The sequence below is a fragment of the Hyperoodon ampullatus genome (assembly GCF_949752795.1).
Source record: "Hyperoodon ampullatus genome assembly, chromosome: 3".
Classification (NCBI taxonomy): domain Eukaryota; kingdom Metazoa; phylum Chordata; class Mammalia; order Artiodactyla; family Ziphiidae; genus Hyperoodon; species Hyperoodon ampullatus.
Genome location: NC_136916.1, coordinates 106,351,285 through 106,373,272, shown reverse-complemented (window position 1 = coordinate 106,373,272; position 21,988 = coordinate 106,351,285). Strand labels below are relative to the sequence as shown.

Sequence of the window (21,988 nt, the reverse complement as noted above, 5' to 3'; positions counted from 1 at the left end):
CAGTCTATGCCGAGCCAAGGAGCCCCATGGCCTATCCTGGGGATGCCCTTGGCATTTCTGACGCCCCTAGCTCTGAGAAGCATGGCTGGCATGTCAGCAGTGGTACCACTCAGCAGCTCTTGAGATGGGGCCGCTTGGCATCAGGACAGCCTCCAGCGCTCACCTGCCCAGTCTTCACCTGCTGACCAAAGCCCTCGGAAGCTCCCTGGGCTCAGTGGCACTGCCCCCTCCACAACACCCGCTGTGGGAAAGAAGAACCTAAAGTCCCTTCTGTAGGCACATGTTTGAGGTAGAAATAGGCTGGACTTCTCTCTGAGCAGCAGAAGCCACTTTCTAATATTGATCTTCAAATATCCTTGTCTTAAGAATTTTTACAAAAGTAATATGTGTTCAGTGTTGAGCATTAAGAAGATACAGAAAATTATAAAGCAGAAAATAACAATAATCCTCAAGCCCCGCCATGTACAGAAAGTAACTGTTGATGTTGTGTTTCATATGCTGCTTCCCTGCCCCCCCTACCCCCGACAAATGACCTATGGTGAGCATTTTCCTACAGCATTAAATAGTCTTTGAAAGCATCGTGTTTAGAGACTGGATGGTAGGCTAGGCTTCCAGGCCGCCCTCCTGGTCCTCCTGGATCTCTGGCTGTCCTTCTCAGTTTCCTCAGTTGGTACCTCCACCTCGGCTCAGACTCCAGTGTTGGGGTGACTCAGGCCTCCGCCCCAGGCTCTCTCTCATCCAGCTACACTCTGTCAAGGTGAGCTCTGCCAGACTCGAGGTTTTGAGGACTGCTGGCTCCCAAAATTGTATATTTTCCTTGAACCTCAAATTTGTATATTTACTGCCTTCTCAATATCTCTACAATGTGGATGTCCAATGTGGATGTCTCAAAGACACCCCAAGTATAACACATCCAAGGTCAAACTCCTGACCTCCCTCCAGCACATATCCTCCTACATCTTCCCCTACCTCAGTAAATGGCACCTCCATCTTTCCAGTTTCTTGGGCCCAAACTCTTGGAGTCACCCTTGACTCCTTTCTTTCTCTCACATCCCACATTCAATCTGTCAGCAAATCTCGCTGGTTCTACTTCCCATTCATAGGTGTCTAGAATCTGACCACTCCTTATCTCCTCTACAACTACCATCCTGCCCGAGCTGCCTTCATCTCTCAGCTGGACTGTTGCACCCCCTTCCTAATCATTTCCCCATTTCCACTCTTGCCCTTTCATACCCTGTTCTTCACACAGCAGCTGGAACGAGCAGGTGAACCAGATCATGTCAATCCTCTGCTCAAAGCCTTCCACTGGGGCTTCCCTGGTGGCGCAGTGGTTGAGAGTCCATCTGCCGATGCAGGGGATGCGGGTTCGTGCCCCGGTCCGGGAAGATCCCACATGCTGTGGAGCGGCTGGGCCCGTGAGCCATGGCCGCTGAGCCTGCCCGTCTGGAGCCTGTGCTCCGCAAAGGGAGAGGCCACAACAGTGAGAGACCCGCGTAGCGCAAAAAACAAACAAACAAAACCTTCCACTGGCTTCCCCCAAAGTCAAAGTCCTTACAGGACTCCGCCCTCCCTCCCCTTCCCCTCCCTCGGCTCAGTCCATCCAGCTCGCTGGCCCCTTCCTACCTGGACAGTGCCAGGCACATTCCTGCTCTAGGGTCTCTGCAGGGCTGCACTCTGCCTGAGGACTTCTTCCCCACATGGCCCCATGGCTCACTCCCTCTTCTCCTTGAAGACTTGCTTAAGTGCCACCATCTTAAGGTCTTCTCTCCCATCCCATTTTAAAATTGCAACACCTTCTATGTTTCCTATCTCCCTTTGTTCTTTCTTTTTCTCCATAGTACAGGTTACCGTGTGGTGTCCTATACATTAAATTTTTTGTATCATTTATTATCTGATTCTCTCTACCAGTACTGCTCCATCCTAGTCCAAGCCACCATCCTCCCTCACTTGGATTGAAGCCCCAGTCCTCTCACTAGCCTTTGCCCTTCCCTGTCTATTCTCAACTTGGCAGCCAGAGGGATGTTCTTAAATGTCAGTCAGATCCTGTCACCAATCTGCTCACACTCCCCAGTGGCTACTCACTTCTCACAGAATAACAGCCGTGGCTGCTTCACTTTCTTGGTATTTCTCAAAGCCTTGACCTCCTGGCCTTTGGACTAACAGTTTCCCCTGCCTGGAACACTCTTCTTCTGCTATCCATGTGGCAGGCACTCTCCCCTCCTTTGAAGTCTATCCTTGAATATCACTGTCTTAATGCGGCCTTTTCTGGCCACCCTATTTTAAATTGCAACCCACTCCTCTCCTCATGACCACTTTTCCCTGCTTTATTTTTCTGCATAACACTTATCCACATCCAACATATTCAGTATTTTAACAATGCATTTATTCATTGTGTCCCCTCTCCCCCGAGTGGAATATAAACTCCACAAGAGCAGTGATTTTTGTCTGATTTGGTCTCTGTTGTATGTCAGAATTTAGTGCATAGAAATGCTCACTAAATACTTGCTGAGTGAAGAAGAATTTGGCACTAATATATTTATATATAATAACGCCTGTCATCTTCACAACGACCTCATAAGGTCACTGTATTATAATTTCCCCTCTACAGATGAAGAATCTGAGGCAAGGGGCTAGGGAACCCAGCAAAATCATTTAGCACTCTAGAATAGGATTAGAACCTGGGCAGTCTGGCTCCACAGCCTGTATTTTATCTCAGACTGAAAGTGACCCCACAGAGCTCTTAATTCCACCCCCAAACTCTTCTTCCCCTAGTTTTTCCCATCTCATTGTTACTATAATCACCCAGTTGTTCCAACCAAACACCTACAAGTCACCCTTGATTCCTCCCTCTTCTCTCCTCCAAGATTCACTCCACCAGTATTTCTTACGAGTTCTATGTCCAAAATATATCTGAATCTGTCATTCTCTCCACTTGCACTGTCACTGTGCTGTCTCCCTATGGAACAGCCATAGCCTCCTGGTGTGATTCCACTCTTGTTCCTGAATAATCCAGTTTCTACACAGCCAGTGAGCTTTCTAAGCTCTAAATTAAATCCTGGTACTCTCCTGCTTAAAACCGGACGAGGCTGGTACTGAACCCAAGTTCAGCTGTTTGCTGCTTGGAAAGCCAATATACAAGAGACAAGTGTTGTTGGGAAAGGTGCGGCTGCTTTATACAGGAGGCCAGCAACCTGGGAAGATGGTGGACTAATGTCCCAAAACCAATCTCCAAATTGCTGGTTAGGGGACAAAGGTTTTAAAGGGGAGTTTCAGGGGTGTACAGGAGGGGGGCCTATGTGCAGAAGAGCACAGTCTTCTCCGATAATAATAATAAATAATAAACTGGTTGTGTGGTGTTCTGGTCAGCAACATCTCGATCTTCTACTCTAGGGTCGGTCTGCTCCCATATCTGTAAGCCCAGTCCTTGGAATTCTTAAGCAAGCAAGATTAATTGTCCCCTAGTCAGCTAGTCATTCTCCAAATAGCTCTAAGACACGCCAGGGTCAGTAGGAAGGGAAGATGCATGTAAATTTTTAAATCTCTACTGCTCAAAATGGAGCAGCTTATGTTATGGCTACACTTCCAGTGCTTTCCCGTCACCCTGGGATCAATGCAAAGTCCTACCCTCATCTATCTGGCCCTGCAGCCCTCTCCGACCTCAACTCCACCACATGCCCCTGGCCCTGCTGCCTCAGCCCCACAGTCCTTCTGCTTCTCAAACTCACCAACCTTCTACCTAAGACTTGGCATCTGCCCTTCCTTCTGGAGGAGCACCCTTCCTCCGGGTGGCATGGCTGCCCCCCTCATTCAGGTCTCAGCTCAGATGTCACCTCCCCATAGATCTCTTCCCTGTCCATCAATCTGATTAGTTTGCCGCCTCCCGTCTCTTAAGTATATCACCCTATTTTATTTCGTATCCTACCTAGCACTTACTGTTTAACGTCAGCATGTTTGTTTATTTATTAAATTCTGTCTCTTTTCTCTAAAATGTAAGCTCCTTAAGACCTTATCTGTCTTGTTCACACCAGTGACCCAGAACCTAGAACAGGGTCCAGCACAGAGCTGCACAAGAAATGTTTGCTACTTACAAAGTTAAAAGCAACAATTTGCAATGTATAACTTATCATTGTTCCTTGAATTTATGGAGCAAGCCCCAGTAGTTGTACTATGTTTTTGTTTTGTTTCGTTTTGTTTTAATTTTTTAAATTTATTCTTGGCTGCATTGGGTCTTCGTGGCGGTGTGCGGGCTTCTCATTGCAGTGGCTTCTCTTGTTGCGGAGCACGGGCTCTAGGCACGTGGGCTCAGTAGTTGCGTCACGCAGGCCCTAGAGTGGTAGATGTGGTGCAGGGGCTCAGTAGTTGTGGCTCGCGGGCTTAGTTGCTCCGCAGCATGTGGGACCTTCCCAGACCAGGGATCAAACCCATGTCCCCTGCATTGGCACGTGGATTCTTAACCACTGCACCACCAGGGAAGTCCTGGTACTATGTTTTTTTTAATAAAAATGAACAAATGACATGATTTCTTTGATTAACCTCTCATTCCTAGAAATTTAAGTCTTCCCAGAATTTTACTGTTCTTTTCTCTCTCTCTCTTTATTTTTAATTGAAGTATAGTTGATTTGCAATGTTGTGTTAATTTCTGCTGTACAGCAAAGTGATTCATTATACATATATATATATATATACATTCTTTTTTATATTCTTTTTTTTTTTTTTTTTTTGTGGTACACGGGCCTCTCACTGTTGTGGCCTCTCCCGCTGTGGAACACAGGCTCCAGACGCGCAGGCTCAGCGGCCATGGCTCATGGGCCCAGCCGCTCCGCGGCATGCGGGATCCTCCTGGACCGGGGCATGAACCCGTGTCCCCTGCATCGGCAGGCGGACTCTCAACCACTGCACCACCAGGGGAGCCCTTTATATTCTTTTCCATTATTGTTTATCACAGGATATTGAATATAGTTCCCTGTGCTATACAGTAGGACCTTGTTGTTTATCCATTCTATATATACTAGTTCACATCTGCTAACCCCAAACTCCCAGTCCATCCCTCACCGACCCCCCAAAGTTTTGCTATTCTAAATAGAGCTGTGATAAATATCCTTGTACAAGCACATAAATCTTTGGGCTTATTTTAAATTATTTCCTTAAAATAACCCCCCAGAGTGAGAATTATTGTGTAAAGGGGATTGAGCACATTTAAGGTGGTTGATACATTTTATTAAATTAGTTTCCAGAAAGGTTGAGCAATAATGCAACAGTATCTCTTTTTATTGAGCTCCCAGGAAAATGTGAGAGCTTAAGATTTCTAACAACTTTGTAACTTGCTTCATATTTGTTCATTTTACCTTGGTCCCCTGTATATATTAGAGCTCAAAAATGCTTGAAAGCCTCAAAAAGAAAAACAAAACAAAACAACAACAACAAAATGGGAAGGGAATGCTATTCTCCAAACAGCTAGAGGGAAAGAAACAAATATATGTTGAGATCCTACTATGAGTTAAGCTCAAACTGGGTGCTTTATGGAGATCATCTCCTTTAATTCTCTGGGGGTGAGCATCAGAATCCCTGTTGTTCCAGCTTAATTTGTTCTTAGACCTCTGATTCCCCTCCCCTAGAATGTAAGGGCAAGGTCCTTATCTCTCTTACACTTACTCATTGTGACTTACAGTAGATGCTCATTAAATATCTGTTGAACGGAAAATGAACTAAATTGGAGGGTGATGGGGAGTCTGGGGGCTTAGGGGTGCAGTGGAGGATTGTGTTTTGGAGCATTTGTGGGAAGAATGCACGATGGATAACTAGACCAGCTCTGGGAAAGAGAGAGATAAATGGGCACTCGGGGAGCTGAGTAGTGACCAGCAGGGCAGAGCTCTTACTTGGACTGTACCTCAGAAAACTGTACTAGGGAAACCTATTTAATGCCATTTTCATTTATTTATATGGTTATTTCCTTTACATTACAGAGTGCATTTTTTTTTTTTTTACAAAGAGAAGTGTTCTTAGTCTTGGTTTTAAGAAATCCACTAGAGTTGCCGCCTTAGTTGATGCCTTCTGGACAGTGATAAGGCAGTCATTATCTCTGAGTCTTGGTCACCAGTTTTGGTTCTCGTGGGACACCTGGTATACAAAGTTGATCACTAGGAAGGAGGTGGATTCTTTGCATCAGTAGCCCAGGTTTTCCTGAGTGTAAAGACCCAGTATTATCAGTTCCTTCTGCCCCAAGATTTAAAGTTGGGAACATTAGTGTGGACTATGGTAGCTTCAACTGAAGCCCAATAGCAGGGAAGGGAACCATCCCAGCCTTGGAGAACTAGGCTGGATACCAGGGTGCATGAATCCCATGTAGGTGGGTTTGACTTGGCAAAGTCTGGGGCTAATGCTGGAAGCTCTTGCAGCCCCTTAGGCCAGGGAGAAAAGTCTGGACCTGGATGTAGAATCCTGAGAGCTCAAGTACGAATCCCTGTCGTTGGTTTTCTAAGATGACACTGAGTGGGTGGAAGAAGCATGGCAGACCCTGTAGGCAGCAGAGCTCTCCCCAAACAGGCATGGAAGCTGGAAGGTCTTCCCTTTTGGTTACAGTTCTTAGGAAATTCTGGGAAAGGTTAAAAACATCAAAAGGAAGATTTTATCTTCCTGACAGTAAACGAGGTGGAGTTAATTACAAATTTAAAAGAAAAATTTTATAAGATGTGACTTATAAATGTTTCTCGGATTTATGGATCAGGCTACAGTGGTTGTAATTCGTTTTAAATAAAGTTAATTTTTAAAATAATGGCTAGATACAGTTGTTATAAGGTCCACCCTGGAGAGGGATTTTTGTCTACAGCTGGAGCAGAATTTTACAGGAGACTATGACTGGCAGGGTCCAGCCATAGTAGCAGATAATGAACCCCTTCCTCCACCCATTTAACAAATATTCAATGACATGTGCCAAGCAATGGGCTAAGTGCTAGAACACAGGGCAAACCTAGTTCCTGCCTTACAGAGCTTACAGTCTGAGAAAGGAACAGATGAATTGAATAACTGCACAAGACAAAGGAGAGTACGTACAGAGCTCTGAAGTTTATGGTGAAGGTGTGTGACCTGGCCTGGTGGCGGTGGTTAGGAAAGCTTTACCTGGATAGGTGACCCTGGAGGATAGGTAGGTAGAGATGGAAGGGAAATCACTCCAGGCAAAAGGAATAGCCTGTGCAAAGATCCTGTGGTGGAAGGGCATCTAGAAGAGTAAACAAGACTAAAAGAAGGACAGTGTGGGGAATTCCCCGGTAATCCAGTGGTTAGGGCTCTGTGCTTCCACTGCAGGAGGCACAGGTTCGATCCCTAGTTAGTGAATTAAGATCTGGCATGCCGCGCAGTGCAGCCAAAACAAAACAAGAAGAAGGAGAGGGAGAGGGAGGGGGAGAAGAAGGAGGGGGAGGGACGGTAGAGGAGGAGGGAGAGGAGGAGGAGGGGGAGGATGGTGTGGCTAAAGCAAGGAGAGCAAGGGACAGAGTGGAGAAGGTGAAGCTGAGAGATGCAGGGCAGAGCCTTGTGGGGCCCCATAGGCCACTTTAAGCCCTTGGAAGGTTTAAGGAATTGGAGGTGACATGATCACATTGTGTGGTTTGAACAGATTATTCTGCCTGTGGTGTCAAGTAATGGATTGGAGCGGGGCTGGAGTGGATGCAGAGACACAGATTGGAAGACAGTTGTAATATTTTATGCTAGAGATGGTGATTTGGGCCAGAGTAGTGGTGCTGGAGACAGAGGTGGAAAACTTGGAGAAATATCTAGGAGGGAAAATTCACAGGGCTTGGGGAAGGATGGGATGTGGCTGGGTGGAGGGTGGAAAGGAGCAGTAAAGCTAAACACCAGGTTTCTGGCTCATGGAACAGGACAGATAGGTGGTCCCATCCACTGATACAGGGACTAGTGTCCCTCACCAGAGAAAGGAAACTGTGAGGGAAGGTGAGGCTCAGAGACACCCTTTGTATAGCTCTCTTCTACCTGGAAATTCTCCTTTGGGTGACCTTTGGAGGATCTGGGCTTTGGTTTGAATGAAACTGTTCTCTTACCCCAGGATTCTTCAAGCATAATCTCCAGGCCACTTAAAATCATCTGAGATGTTTATTAAGAATTCAGCTTTCTGGGCCCCAGAATAAACCTCATGAATCAGAATCCCTGGAGCAGAGGCCAAGAAGTCTGTATTTTAATAAACTCACTAAGGGGTTTGACTCCTAGGCACGCTAATTATTGAGGACGATGACCTTCCATTTGTCTTCTTTCTGTACTTTTTCCATGCTCTCCTTGCCACCACCCTTCTCGGGCCAGGAGTAGCCACGAGTTCCCAATGTTCTAAGTGCCGACCTCTAGTCTTCTTGATCCTTTGAGTTTGAGAAGGTTTGCAAGACAAGGTGCTCCTGGGCCAGGACACAGAGGACTAACAAAGGAGCTGTTCATGTTAGCCATGAACACATGAACCAGAAACTGCATGAGGCACTAGTGACAAAACATGTATGAGAAAGAAGCAAGTCCTTCCCTCAAGGGGCTCCCAACAGTGGGGGTGACAGACACGAAAACATTCAAAATACAGGAAATGCGTATGTAGTATTTAGTAGGAGCCAGGTACTGTTCTAAGTGCTTTATATCTACTAATTCATTTAATCCTTACAACAACATTGCAAAATAGATTCTGCATGACAATGGTGGTGATAAAAAGATGTACGGAGGATTTCCCTGGCAGTCCAGTGGTTAAGAATCTGCACTTCCACTGCAGGGGGCATGGGTTCAATCCCTGGTCAGGAAATGAAGATCCCACATGCCACGCAGTGTGGGAAAAAAAAAAAAAAAAGATGTACAGGATGATGCTGAGGAGCCTGGGGAGAGAACATGAGGGGTTTCATGGAGGTAGTTATCAGATGAGCCACACAAGATGAAAAAAGTCAAGTCCAAGAGGCAAGGACAGAGGAATCATCCAGTATGTGCAAGGCACAAAATATGAGACAACACAGCATATTTGGAAAATCCAATCAGTTTGAAGAGGAGGCATGATAAGTGCAAAGTGGCAAGGAATGTTGATGAAGAGGTAAACTTAGCCAGATCATTAAAAATCCTTTTGCCATATTTTGGAATTTGGACTTTCTTCTGAAAGTAAGAGAGAGCTTTCAGTTAGGGATGATATAATCAGTTTTGCATTTCACCAGGTTTATGATGAAAGCAACATGGAAAAGAAATTAGGAGTTGGGCTAGAGGTGAGGAGACTAGAGTCTTCTCAATGTGAGAGACAGGGAACCTGAAATAAGATACAGTCAGTGAGAATGAAAAAAAAAAAGGGGGGGTAGGTTTAAAAGTTCTGTAGGAAGTAGAATTGATTAGACTTGGTGAGGGATTAGATTTGGAGAAGAGAGAGGACAGAGTTAAGGGTGATGGTCTTGTTTTCTGACTCATGGGTAAAGAAAGGTGCCATGCACAGAAATACAGAGGCCAGGAGAAAGAGCAGAATTTAAAATGGAACATAGGGGCTTCCCTGGTGGTGCAGTGGTTAAGAATCCGCCTGCCAATGCAGGGGACATGGGTTCGAGCCCTGGTCCGGGAAGATCCCACATGCTGTGGAGCAAGTAAGCCTGTGCGTCCCAACTACTGAGCCTGCGCTCTAGAGCCCGCGAGCCACAACTACTGAGCCTGTGTGCTACAACTCCTGAAGCCCACGTGCCTAGAGCCTGTGCTCCACAACAAGAGAAGCCCCCGCAACGAGAAGCCCACGCACCGCAATGATGAGTAGCCCCTGCTCACCTCAACTAGTGAAAGCCCACGTGCAGCAACGAAGACCCAATGCAGCCAAAAATAAATAATAAAAAAAAAATAATAATAATAAAATGGAACATAACTTCCAGTTTTCAGTCTGGCATGTAAGCTTAGAAGTTCTCACTCCTGTCCTTACAAGAAGGATGAACAGAGAATCAAAGACCAAGAGAAAACCTTGAACAAAACTTGAGGGGTAGAAGGGGCGACATCTTACCTATAGAGAAGCAAGGATAAGAATTACTTCGGGGCAATGGGGGAACTTCCCTAGTGGTGCAGTGGGTAAGACTCCGTGCTCCCAGCACAGGGGCCCCAGGTTTGATCCCTGGTCAGGGAACTAGATCCCACATGCATGCTGCAACTAGGAGTTCGCATGCCAGAACTAAGGAGCCCGCCTGCTGCAACTAAGACCTGGAGCAACCAAATAAATATATAAATAAATAAATATTAAAAAAAATAATTACATCGGACTTCTCTTCAGAAACCATGCAAGATGAGAGTTCAGTGAAATGTTTAAAGTGATGAGGGAAAAAAAGCCCACCACCCTAGGCTTTTGTATCCAGCAAAATTATCTCTCAAAAGTGAAGGAGTAATACTTTCTCAAACAAAAATTGAGGGAGTTTGTAGCCAGGAGACCTGACTTGCAAGATATGCTAAAAGAAATTCTTCAGAAAGAAGGAAAGTGACATAGGTCAGAAGCTCAGAAGCTCAGATCTACATAAAGGCAGAACTTTAAGGAAAGAATAAATTAAGGTAAAAGTAAAAAGGAAGATAACTAGAATTTCGTAGATGTCCGATTTGGGTACTTTGTAACTTCCAGCTAGATGTCCCAAGGGCAGTCGAATGTGTGGCTCACCTCAGAAGACTGATCTTGAGTGGAGACAGGGAGGGATATAGGAGCCATTATCTCTAAGAAAGGAGATGGCCCAAGGAAAGGGTAGTTTCACTAAATCCCTGTAAGGTAGAGCAGGTAATTAATTCAGTCAACAAAAAATATACACTGTGTGCCAAGGTTCTGTCCCTGGCAATGCAAATAAGGAGAGACACCAGGAAGGGTGACAAGGAGAAAGACAAGTAAAACGGTCAACTGTATTAGGGGGCTGACTGGAGTAAGCGCACAACAGAAATTCGAAAAAGGAAATCTATTTCATTTATTTTAGAACTACACGATTTTAAAAAAAGGTATCAAACACAGAAAAGCACAAAAATTTCCTGCAGTCTCACCATCTAGAAAAAAAAGGTTAACAATCTGATGTCTTTTCAAACTTTGAATTTTATTTTTTTATTTTTTTTTGCGGTACGCGGGCCTCTCACTGTTGTGGTCTCTCCCGTTGCGGAGCACAGGCTCCGGACGCGCAGGCTCAGCAGCCATGGCTCACGGGCCCAGCCGCTCCGCGGCATGTGGGATCTTCCCGGACCGGGGCAGGAACCCGTGTCCCCTGCATCGGCAGGCGGACTCTCAACCACTGCGCCACCAGGGAAGCCCCTGAATTTTATTTTTTAAAGGTGGGCGCCCTCTTCCATTCTGTAAAAAAAAAAAAGAGTTGAACTCTTACTGCAAGCAGCGCGCCGCCCGGGGAAGGCTTTGCAGGCGCTGGTTTGGGCGCTGGGATTTAAGGAATCGTATTTGAGAGGGTGAAGACGTTGGAGAGGGAAAGTGGCATAAGCCTCGCTTTACAGACTAGAAAGCCAAGACCTCAAAGAACGACGGGACTTCTCTGCAGGCTCCGCGAAGGAATGCAAGGGCCTGATGCGGGCAAGGGCCGGAGGCGGGGCAGGTCCCCGGTCCCCGGTCCCCGCTGCCCAGCAGCCGTCGGAAGTGCAGGGCAGCGGGGGCGGGGACCGGCAGCGCCGCCGGATCTGCCGGGGCGCGGCCTTATGACGCGCCGTGACGTCTCCCCTGTCTGACGGCCCATTGGTTCTCCACTACCACCCTTCTCCCGGGCAGGGAAACTGGTCGCGGAGCCGGAATCGAAGTAGCCTTTGGGTTCGAGACGACGGCGGCGTTTAAGGCAGAACGACCTGTTGCCAGTGGAGCTGGCCAGCTTCTCCATTCAGGCTCCAGCCCGAGTTGGAGAAAAACCCGGGATTCCGGTGGCCCATGGGAGGGCGCAGTCTCGGATCGCGAACTATCCGGCGCAGACCGAAATAGCCGAGCCTGTGAGGGCCACCGGAAACCCCGCCCCTAGGAGGAGTCGGGAAGCCTTGCCAGAGGTAGGAACCCAAAGGTACGGCTCCTGGGTTGGGGCCCGCCGGCCATGGCCACGCCCCCGGGGGCCGGTCCCGCCGCTCTTCGCTTCGCAGCCGCTGCCTGCTGGCAAGTCGTGCGCGGACGCTGCGTGGAGCATTTTCCGCGAGTATTGGAGTTTCTGCGATCCCTGCGCGCTGCTGCCCCCGGCTTGGTTCGGTACCGGCACCATGAACGCCTGTGTATGGGCCTAAAGGCCAAGGTATTGGAGTCAGTAGGACCCGGTAGAGGGGAAAGGGACGGGATGCGAGGACCTGTCCTGGGCCGACTGCTTGGGGGTGGAACCGGTTGGAAAAGGGCAGCTTGCCCAGACGTGGGGATTCTGAGCTCAGCACCCTTCACAGCTCGTGGTGGAGCTGATCCTGCAGGGCCGGCCTTGGGCCCAGGTTCTGAATGCCCTGCATCAACACTTCCCAGAGTCTGGACCTGCAGTGCGGGACCCCAAAGCCGTGAGTCGTTCCTGGAGCAAGCCCTACCCCCAGTTAACACGCGGTGCAACAAAGTTGCTCCTCCTCCCCGTCACTGGATTCTGGTGCCCCTAACTTGTTTGCCTTTCTTACCCTCAACAGACAAAGCAGGATCTGAGGAAGATCTCAGAGGCTCAGGAAACCTTTTGCCAGCAGGTGAAGCAGCTGGCAGAAGCCTCTGTTGATTTGGCTTCGAAGCTACAGGTGGGACTGGCTGCTTTGGAAGCTATGGTGTAGCTGTTCTCTCTAGTCCTCTTCTGACCTGCTTCTTTTCCTCCTGCAGGAACTTGAACAAGAGTACGGGGAACTTTTTCTGGCTGCCATGGAAAAGCTGTTTTTTGAATACCTGTATCAGCTGGAAAAAGCACTGCCTACACTGCAGGCACAGCAGGTTTTGCTAGGGCAAAACACATAAGGGCAGAATGCTGGGGTGGGGGGTAGGGGGTGGAGTTCTATCAAGGCCTGTGGTCTTCATGCCTCTCTCCCTGCCCACAGCTTCAGGATGTGCTGAGTTGGATGCAGCCTGGAGTTTCTATCACTTCTTCTTATGTCTTGAGCCAATATGGTGTGGACATGGGGTGGCCACTTCCAGGTACCAGGACCATCTAGGAGAACTAAGAATTTGGGGGTGGAGTGTTTAGCTTGTGACCTTTTGAGGCAGCCTGTTGGAAGGGTTACACGGGCCTGAGGCGTAAGAAACCAGACTGAGTCCATGTGTTACTATATTGCCTTTTTAAAGAGATTTATTTTCTTCTTCAGAGTGCTTTGCTACTGATTCGATGAACGTGACAGAGCCCATGGAGCAGAGTCCTCCTCAGCAACCAAGACCAGCACTCCACGACCCTCTGCCAAAAGCCCAGCCTGGCCCACACCTTCCTCAGGGTCCAGCCTCAAGGAAGCACCCGGAACCTTTGACTGGCCACCATTTCAATCTGGCCCCTCTAGGCCGGCGAAGAATCCAGTCCCAGTGGGCATCCACTAGCAGAGGCCATAAGGAGCGCCCCACAGTCATGCTGTTCCCCTTCAGGAATCTGGGTTCACCAACGCAGGTCATATCTAAGCCTGGGAACAGGGAAGAACATGGGACACACACAGCAGATCCAGCAGGTGCTGTGGGCACCAGAGCAGCCTCAACTGGCAAGTCTAGGAGTCCATCCAAGACCCTGGGAGGAAGGGCTCTGAAGGAGAACCCAATTGACTTGTCTGCCTCAGAGCAAAAGGAGTGAGTAGAACACTTGCTTCTCCCTACTAGCAGCACATGCCCTGCCTGCTTTCCTTTCACCCTGTCTTGCTTGCTCCCACCCTAGGAACTGCTTGGATTGCCCCATGGAACCCCTGAGATTGTCATTATCGCCTCCTAGGGCCAGGAAGTCAGGTAGGTATCCTGAGTCAGGACCAGATCAGACAGCCTCCTCTCTTGGGGACTCTTGAGGTCCTGTGTTCACTGAGAAGAGTACTTGGACTCTGGTTTCCTCCCTGCAGTGCGTCCTCCATCCCTGTGCAGCTCTGACATTACTATAGGGGACCTGGTTTTGGACTCCGAGGAGGAGGAAGAAAATAGCCAGAGGGAAGGAAGGGTGAGTAGGAAGGAATGGAAAGCTGGGGAAGGGGATGGGCGGGCAGAACAAGACAGAAAGCCATATGATGCAGGATATGGAGGGCACAGGGCATGTTTCAATGATGATAGGATCTCCCTGCTCCCTTCTCCGCAGGACTCTCTGGAAAACTATGAGAAGACAAAGTTTGACACCCTGATCCCCACCTTCTGTGAATATCTCCCCACTTCTGGCTCCAGTGGTGTGTGTCCCTCTTCCTAACCAGACAGACAGTTCTAGACTGCTGTGATGAGACTGGAATGCCCACGGCACTCTGCCTGTCTCCTTCCTCCTCAGCTCTCACGCAGTTTAGGGGGAATAAAGTGGAAGTCCATGCTTGGGTTGCCTGACTATATTGCTGAAGTTACTTTGTAATATTTAATAATTAGATTTGTTAAAACACTGTCTTCGTTTGAGGGAGGGGAATTAAGGCTTCTATAAGGTCAGTGTAGGTCATTCCTTAGAAACAGAACCGGCCTCTCCAGGGCTGGAAGGGGATCCCTTTGCCATTTTACTTCCCTTGGAGAGTGTTGTTCAGACATGCCCAAAAGGGTTACCAGGGCTGAGAGCCTGGAAGAGAAATTTCCTTTTGCTATTCTAAAAATACTGTGTGTGTGGTCTGATGCCAGAATATACTTGTAAATTTTCACGCTGCCAGGTTACCTGGGGGTGGTGGCACTAGAATGGAGATGCTTCATGGGAAGGGCACTCACTGTCCTTGACTCCACTGGGTCAGTGCCAACTCCTCCACTTGCCCTGCAGCAGCACCCAGATGCCAGCCTTGTGCAGAAATCCCCAGAATCTCAAAGCCATTGGGACCTCTCTTTATTGAGGTATTTAAAATACATAAACACTTCTGAGCTTTGTAGATATTCAGAGATCTATTTAATGAATCTGATTAACAAAACATGATTCTAAAAGCCTACCTCTTCCAGACCAAGGCCATATAAAACACTTATGTATGAGTCAGGATCTTTTCCTTTTAATAATCTTCAGGATTCTGGGTCCCCAGATTCCCATTTGATTATCTTAACTTTATTTCTCAGCCTGCCTGCCTTGTTTCCTCCCCAGTGGGCGCCCTGGGCATTTTGCACGTGCAGATAAAGTACAGAATACTGCAGGAGCCCTCAGGAGGTAGAGGATAGGAAATGACCAAGCAATAGCCCTAGTAGCTGGGATGGGAGAGAGGCCCACTGAGGAGCCCTGTGGTGGGTGCTGGCGCCCTGGGACGGTAGAACTGCTCAGGTCTAGCTCTTGTCACTGAAGATCGGATTCACCTGCTGGGTGACACGGATGAAGGTAGTTCTCCGGCTCAGCTCCTTCAGCTTAGCTGCTCCCACGTAGGTACAGGTGGAGCGGATGCCTCCAAGAATGTCTCGGATAGTATGTTCCACATCCCCTTTAAAGGGCACCTCCACTGTCTTTCCCTCTGAGGCCCTTAGAAGAGGAGAAGCTTTCTTACCTTTTCTGTCTGGATTTCTTAAGCCCAATGACTCTTCCCCAATCTCTAGTATTTAGTCCCTGCTCATCACTTTTCTTCCAAGTTCTGCCACCACCTTACTTGGGAAGTCACGCTTTCCAAGAACCCTCAGCTTCTGGCCTCCACACCTACCTGTACTCAGCCACGCCCCCGGCATACTTCTTCATGGCCATTTCAGAACTCATGCCATAGAAGAGCTTGTACTTCCTGCCATCCCTCTCGATGAGCTCGCCACCTGACTCGCTGTGCCCAGCCAGCATGCCGCCCAGCATCACGAAGTCAGCCCCTGCCCCTGCCAGCGCCAAGAGGAGGGGAAAGAGATGAATCTGGCCCAGGTGCCAACATGGTCACCCTCAGAAGCAACTCACACAAAATTCTCAAGCCTGCCAATGATTCCGGCATCCTCCTGGTTTTGTTTCCCTAGCTGGCCCACAACCCAGTGCACAGGCCTACTCTGCCCTGGCTTCTGTTTCTCAGTGGACTTTGCAATAATTTAAAATAGAGCCTCTGGAGATACCCTGCCTGGCTTCTGCTCTCTCCTTTTTGCTGCTTTCGCCACCTTCTGGTCACCTCTTTTTGCTCTGCCCAGCCGGACAAGACTCACTTCAAGTGTCCCAAGAGCAAAGCTCTCCAACTTCAGTGTGAACAAGGATCACCTAGGAAGCTGGGAAAGTGCAGATCTGTAGCCCCACTCCCCAGAGCCAGATGGCATGGGTCCAGGGTGGGGCTCGGCATCTGCAGTATCCCGCAGTCCAGGGGATGATGCAGATGGCCCTGGCCTACATTAGGAGAGTCCACATCAGAGTCTCAGGATTTCCCCTGCTGGTTTGCCCCAGATGACACCACAGGCTTCTGGGTCACTAGTCATATTATAAAAGAATCTGAACAGCTTTCTTAGACTTCCCTAGCCTGATCCTAGACCCTCAGAGGTGACTCATCCTCTTCTACAGGATCCTCCTTCTGTGCCCTCCTTACCGAAAGCCTTGGCCACATCCCCGGGACAGTTGCAGCCTCCATCCTGCAAAGTAAGGAGCACTGTGAAGAGAGAGCATGGATGCCCCAAGCCCTCTAGGAGGTCCCAGTGGCCCACCTCAAAGCTGACAGGAACCCAGGAGTCCTGATCCACCTCTACCAGAGCCTCCAGACCTAGCAGAGAACCCAGATGTCTGGCAGCCTCATACCCTACCCTGCTCTTGGCCTTACGGAAATGATGTGGCCTTTGAGGCCATGGGCAGCATCTGCACACTCCATCACTGCACTCAGCTGTGGATACCCCACTCCGGTCTTCTTCCGGGTGGTACACACGGAGCCTGAGAAGAACGTGACAAGGATGAAAGGCAAGTTCTCCACAGGTGTCTGCCACTGAAGAGGTGGCCAGTGGCCCCCAGTGAACCGGCTTACCTGGTCCAATTCCCACTTTGATGATGTCAGCCCCAGAGAGAATCAGCTCTTCCACCATCTCTCCTGTTACCACATTCCCTGCCTGGGACAGAACCATCAAAACAGAGCATTCTTAGGGTCAGAAAGAGAGCCGATTGTGTGCTTCCAGCATTATTACAAAGAAGAGTACCTCGGTTCCCTCTATTTGGGGCCTCTGAGGGCTTTTAGACCAGTCACTTCAAAGGACCCTGCTTTCCAAGCTGAGGTAAGGGGGTGAGTGGCCAGTGTCACTGTTGTACTAGGGTAAAGCGGGGGTCCAACTGGAACAAGCTCACATCTGATTTACAGTAGATTTATCTCCCCCTCCCCTCCAAAAGACCCAAACACATCCTTTGCTTAAGCTGTTATGTCATGAAACCTCTGTGGCTTCAGGGAAAGGGGGAGGACATGGTCATGTCGGCTAAATACCCATCTACACAATTGTATTTGCTTTTGATGGACAGAACAGAGACACCCCTCAATGCTGCCAAGAAAGTGAGGCCTTGTCCTAACTCCCCTGAGCTTGTAAACAAAATAAAACAACATTTCATGCAACCCCTTCAATATGACTGCAGTATCTCTCCATACCTTTGGGCAGGTGTGTATGTACCAGAGGTATGTACGATGCAGAAATGTTCCATTGTGGTTTAGTGAGTGATGTCGGGCACTGGATTTACAAAGACTAGGTATCAAGGTTCGGAGAAGACAGCACTGGCCAGTACACAAACATTTAAAGCATGGAACCATGGATCATCACCCAGTGACATGATTAAGCGGACTAGGAAAGGCAGCAGAGGAGAAAGGAACTGGTGTAACAAAATGGTGTGGCGGGAAAGAGTGGAGGAAGGAGAGGAATGGACCCACTACAGGGTAATAGAGACATACCATGATGGTGTGTTCAGGGAAGCGCTTCCGCACATCCTTTACAAATTCAACAAAGTGTTCAGAGTAGCCATTGGCCACGTCCAGGCATATATATTTCACCTGGGGGATAGCATCCAGGATCTGTCCCAGCTGCTCAAAGTCAGCAGAGCTTGTGCCTGAGCTGGCAGCCAGATGCTGTGAGAGAAACAGGGCCATTAGCATGTAAGAAACGACCTGGTTGGTTAGCCAACAGGGGTGGGGAGGTAAGGGTTGGTCCCCAGGAAGCCAAACAAAGATTCCTGGAAGACCGGGCTAAGGAATGGATCAGGGGAGGACCAGTGTTACCTCAAGACAGTCAGGATTCCGGCTAGCAAACTCTTTCCACTGCTTGAGGCTGTAGTGTTTATGGACAGCAGTGAAGAGGGAGAACTGGGAGAAGAAAGAGCCATCAAAAAGGAGGGAACTTCGTTAAGAGTCTCTTTTTCTAAAAATAGACCTTTATATTATCCTATCTGAGGGACAAAAGGACTGAAGTCTGGAAAGAGCAACTGGAAGAAGTCAGTGGTTGAGCTCGAACCTCAGTTCCACCATTATTCTCTCTACAAATGCAGTCGGGCTTTTCCCCATAAGCTAGTACTTGCCCCACACTCCCACCAAAGTACTAAAGTCACCTGGATTGGATTTCACCTGCCAGCACGTACAGCGCTTCTGAGTTAAAAGGTGACAAGGACAAGCTGTTGGTGCAGTGGGACAAGCAGTAGACAAGAAAGAGCCATGAAGAGGCTGGACGGAGCCAGTGTCTGCCTGCATGGACTCAGCCCCTCCTCCTACGATAACCTAGTACGGAGCTAACCTACTTTCAGTATCTTCTGGTCCATTTGCTAGCAGTAATTCAGTGAGCCTAAATGCTCACAAAATTACAAGAGTTAAGGCCTTAAGGTTAACAGTCAATAAGGTGCTACCCTTTCTCCATCTCCGCTAAAGGACAAATTTTCTTGAGACATGGACCAACCTGAAAAGTCTATCTCATCCAGTCTATTTCAGTCAACCAAGTTCAAGGATATAATGACTCATCAGACTTGTATTTCCTAGCTCAACAAATTGCAAACAACATCCCAATACTTTGAGAAAGGCATTCAGAGGCCACTTGTGAATGCTGGTGTTTGTGATTTAAAAGTGCAGACATGCAAATAAGACAGCACAAATCTTGCAACAGACGAGAGACCCAAGGGGGTCAAGCATCAGCCAGCAGTAAGGAAGTGCAAATGCTGTAATACTCAGAGATCATCAACACTACCTAGCTAACACTGGTACTGAACTGTGCTTTCTCAGCAACACTCTGCCATCAACATGCTAATAGAAAAAATCACTTTAGGAGGTCAGCAGACCTTGGAGATATACTGGTATAGGGTGGCATGATGAGCATATCCAATTACATACCAAGCTAGAGATCTAGAAAAAGATCCTTGCTTGCATCCAACCTTTTAATTATTACTGAGACTGGGCTGTATCTCTCAAATCTGATTTCTTCACACTCAGCAGTAATGAAAAGCCAGTCTCAACATAAAGCATCAAGACAGTCCCGGCAAGGTCCATACATTATAGGACATTTGTTAACACTGAAGTCAGATTCACCATTCCTTAACTCTATTGGACAGGCCAGGTGGACAACGGGCAACAGTGGGATTCCTAAGCAGTTGGTAAATGGCAATAGTAATACAGTACTAAAGCTGCATAACTATGAACCTCAGAGATATGACAGCAGACATTCCACAAAGACTTACAGCAATCAAAAATAGAGAAAAGGAGATGAAGTCCTTAAGGCTGACAGAGCCACAAGCAGCAGCAGAATCCATCAACCAGGGCTGCCTGGATTAACCAGAAGAGTGCATATGTCCTCAGGATGCCCAAACTATCTACCTTCTCAGCTACAAATATAGAGGTAGGTAATATTACTGAAAGGAGCAGCAGCTTCCATTTTGAAAATAAGCAATAACCTGTATATAAGAAAAACACATTCCATTTTGGGCACATCCCAGAAACACCCAGGAACCTAGGACTTAAAGAAGAGGAAGATTAAAAACAAAAAAACAGGCAGGAAAGAAAATAAACTTCTTCTCTCTAGGATCTTCTAGTTAGGAATTTTTGAATGCTCAAACTATATCTAGTTTCTGGACTAAAATAGTGAATGCTGGGCTTCCCTGGTGGCGCAGTGGTTGAGAGTCCGCCTGCCGATGCAGGGGACACGGGTTCGTGCCCCGGTCCGGGAAGATCCCACATGCCGTGGAGCGGCTGGGCCCGTGAGCCATGGCTGCTGAGCCTGCGCGTCCAGAGCCTGTGCTCTTCAACGGGAGAGGCCACAACAGTGAGAGGCCCGCGTACCGCAAAAAAAAAAAAAAAAAAAGAAAAAAAAAAAAAAAAAAAATAGTGAATGCTGAGTATCCTAACAATAGTGTAAAGAGGGATGCAGGTGCCTGGAGAGGTGGGATAGGGAGGGTGGGAGGGAGGGAGACGCAAGAGGGAAGAGATACGGGAACATATGTATATGTATAACTGATTCACTTTGTTATAAAGCAGAAACTAACACACCATTGTAAAGCAATTATACTCCAATAAAGATGTAAAAAATATATATAGGGAGATTTCACATTAAAAAAAAGGGATGCAGCTGATTTGGAGAGGGTGATCTGGGTGGTGGGAAAAGCTGGCAGGATGTATAAACTGCTGGACAGGAGAAAAGGGAAAGTTCTGTTAAAATGGGGGCAAAATTTAGCTTTAAATCTCATTAACTCAGATGGCCCTTTAAAGTTATCAGATAAAGGGGCCTTAGTACTACTGCAGAAAACAGAAATTGAGCATCCTGTTAACTGCCAGACTGTTAACTGCCAGAGTTGACCTGGGATGGGGGTGGGGATGCAGATACCTCTGCAGTCAGCCCACAAAACTGGACACCATGAGGAAAGGGGTATGAGGGAAGTCCTACCTTACAGAGAACCTTGGCCATCTCAAAAGTGCCTACGGTATCCATATTGGCTGCAATGATGGGGATCCCAGTGTACATCTGCTTTGAGTTCCGAAATGAAAAGGATCTTGTGAGATCCACCTGCAGATATGAACAGGAAACTAAGCATTTCATTTATCCAAAAAACAAGTATTGCAGCAGGGCAAAAGCCAGGAATCTTTCCCAGTCCTGGCCCTCCAGGAGCTTGGGATCAAGAAAGAGCAACTAGAGAAGCAGGCTCACCTCACTTCGAGACTTAAGGGTACTGCGTTTGGGCCTCAACAGGACATCCTTGAAGTCCAGTTTGACGTCGTTGTCGATGTGAGGCATGGCAGACACCTCAGGGTAGCAGCGAATCTGAGGGCTGGAAGGTAGGAAAAGTCAGGAGGCGGTAGCTGAGCCAATTTTCCCTTAGAACTTAATGTTCTGCTAGGGCTGGCGGCAGGGCTCATCTCTCTCCTCGCTTAAATTGTGGAAGGTCAGGGCATTGATCGATGCGTAGTCCCTGAAGACCGTCACCTCAGACCCGTGTGGTTTCACTTACTCTCGGTGTCTTCAACCCAGGTACTATTCGTTGGGGAGAAGAATTGGGGTGGAGTCGTGAATGATCCTAAATGGTGCGTTCCTTACCCCACTACTCTTCTTTCTCCCGACCCTGCAAAGAGCAGTTGGGGATAAGAGGCAGATTTGGGAGTGAGGAGTGGTGGGATCCCATAACCAGCTTCCGGAATAGGGGTACTCACTTCTTGTCGCCGTGGCCAGGTGGCAGTTGACCGAAGCCCCTCTTGATTAGCCACTAACCTCGCACAGCCCCGCTGAGCCTCGTGGGCAGCGCTAACAGGTTCCGCCGGAGAGAAAGAGTAACCGAGGAATTCCAGCTTCGGTGCTGGAGGCCTTCTGGGTAACAGAGTTCACACACTGAGGATGCCGCTGGATCTGAGGGGCAGGGAACTATAACTCCCAGGGTGGCACGCGCGGAGCTGCCCCCTGGCATGATGGGAGGAGTAGTTCGTTCCGCCCCTGCTTTATCCTAGCCCCGGCTCGCTAGGGACTCTCAGAATTGCAGAGGCGTCATCTCTGCTGTAACTAGGCTGGCCGCCTCCTTTCCTTCTTTTTTTTTTTTTTTTTACGACG

At 48.2% G+C, this 21,988-nt stretch overlaps 2 protein-coding genes across 6 annotated transcripts; one reads left to right on the top strand and one right to left on the bottom strand.

The window, feature by feature from the left end:
* Positions 1–12,038: 12,038 nt before the first annotated feature.
* On the top strand, positions 12,039–14,434 carry TINF2 (TERF1 interacting nuclear factor 2; the record flags this gene model as incomplete). Of its 2 annotated transcripts, XM_079699297.1 has the most annotated exons (9): positions 12,039–12,230; positions 12,373–12,477; positions 12,598–12,699; positions 12,779–12,886; positions 12,991–13,087; positions 13,255–13,717; positions 13,803–13,870; positions 13,978–14,072; positions 14,208–14,434. In XM_079699297.1, the coding sequence occupies 9 exons, from the start codon at positions 12,039–12,041 to the stop codon at positions 14,310–14,312; spliced, it is 1,335 nt and encodes a 444-aa protein (XP_079555423.1). In that variant the 3' UTR covers positions 14,313–14,434. The 2 variants fall into 2 exon arrangements, with proteins under 2 accessions (XP_079555423.1, XP_079555424.1); XM_079699298.1 differs by lacking the exon at positions 12,373–12,477.
* Positions 13,421–21,660, bottom strand: GMPR2 (guanosine monophosphate reductase 2). 4 transcript variants are annotated; one of them, XM_079699301.1, is made up of 11 exons: positions 21,598–21,660; positions 21,098–21,218; positions 20,837–20,956; positions 18,199–18,282; positions 17,875–18,048; positions 16,972–17,053; positions 16,774–16,880; positions 16,546–16,588; positions 15,703–15,862; positions 15,368–15,527; positions 13,421–13,557 (listed from the first exon to the last, which is right to left on the bottom strand). In XM_079699301.1, exons 2-11 carry the CDS (start codon positions 21,182–21,184, stop codon positions 13,552–13,554), a joined length of 1,023 nt encoding a protein of 340 aa, XP_079555427.1. In that variant the 5' UTR covers positions 21,185–21,218; positions 21,598–21,660; the 3' UTR covers positions 13,421–13,551. The 4 variants fall into 4 exon arrangements, with proteins under 4 accessions (XP_079555427.1, XP_079555428.1, XP_079555429.1 ...); XM_079699302.1 differs by having other exon boundaries at positions 17,974–18,048; XM_079699303.1 differs by lacking the exon at positions 15,368–15,527 and having other exon boundaries at positions 13,423–13,557.
* Between the last annotated feature and the right edge of the window lie 328 nt (positions 21,661–21,988).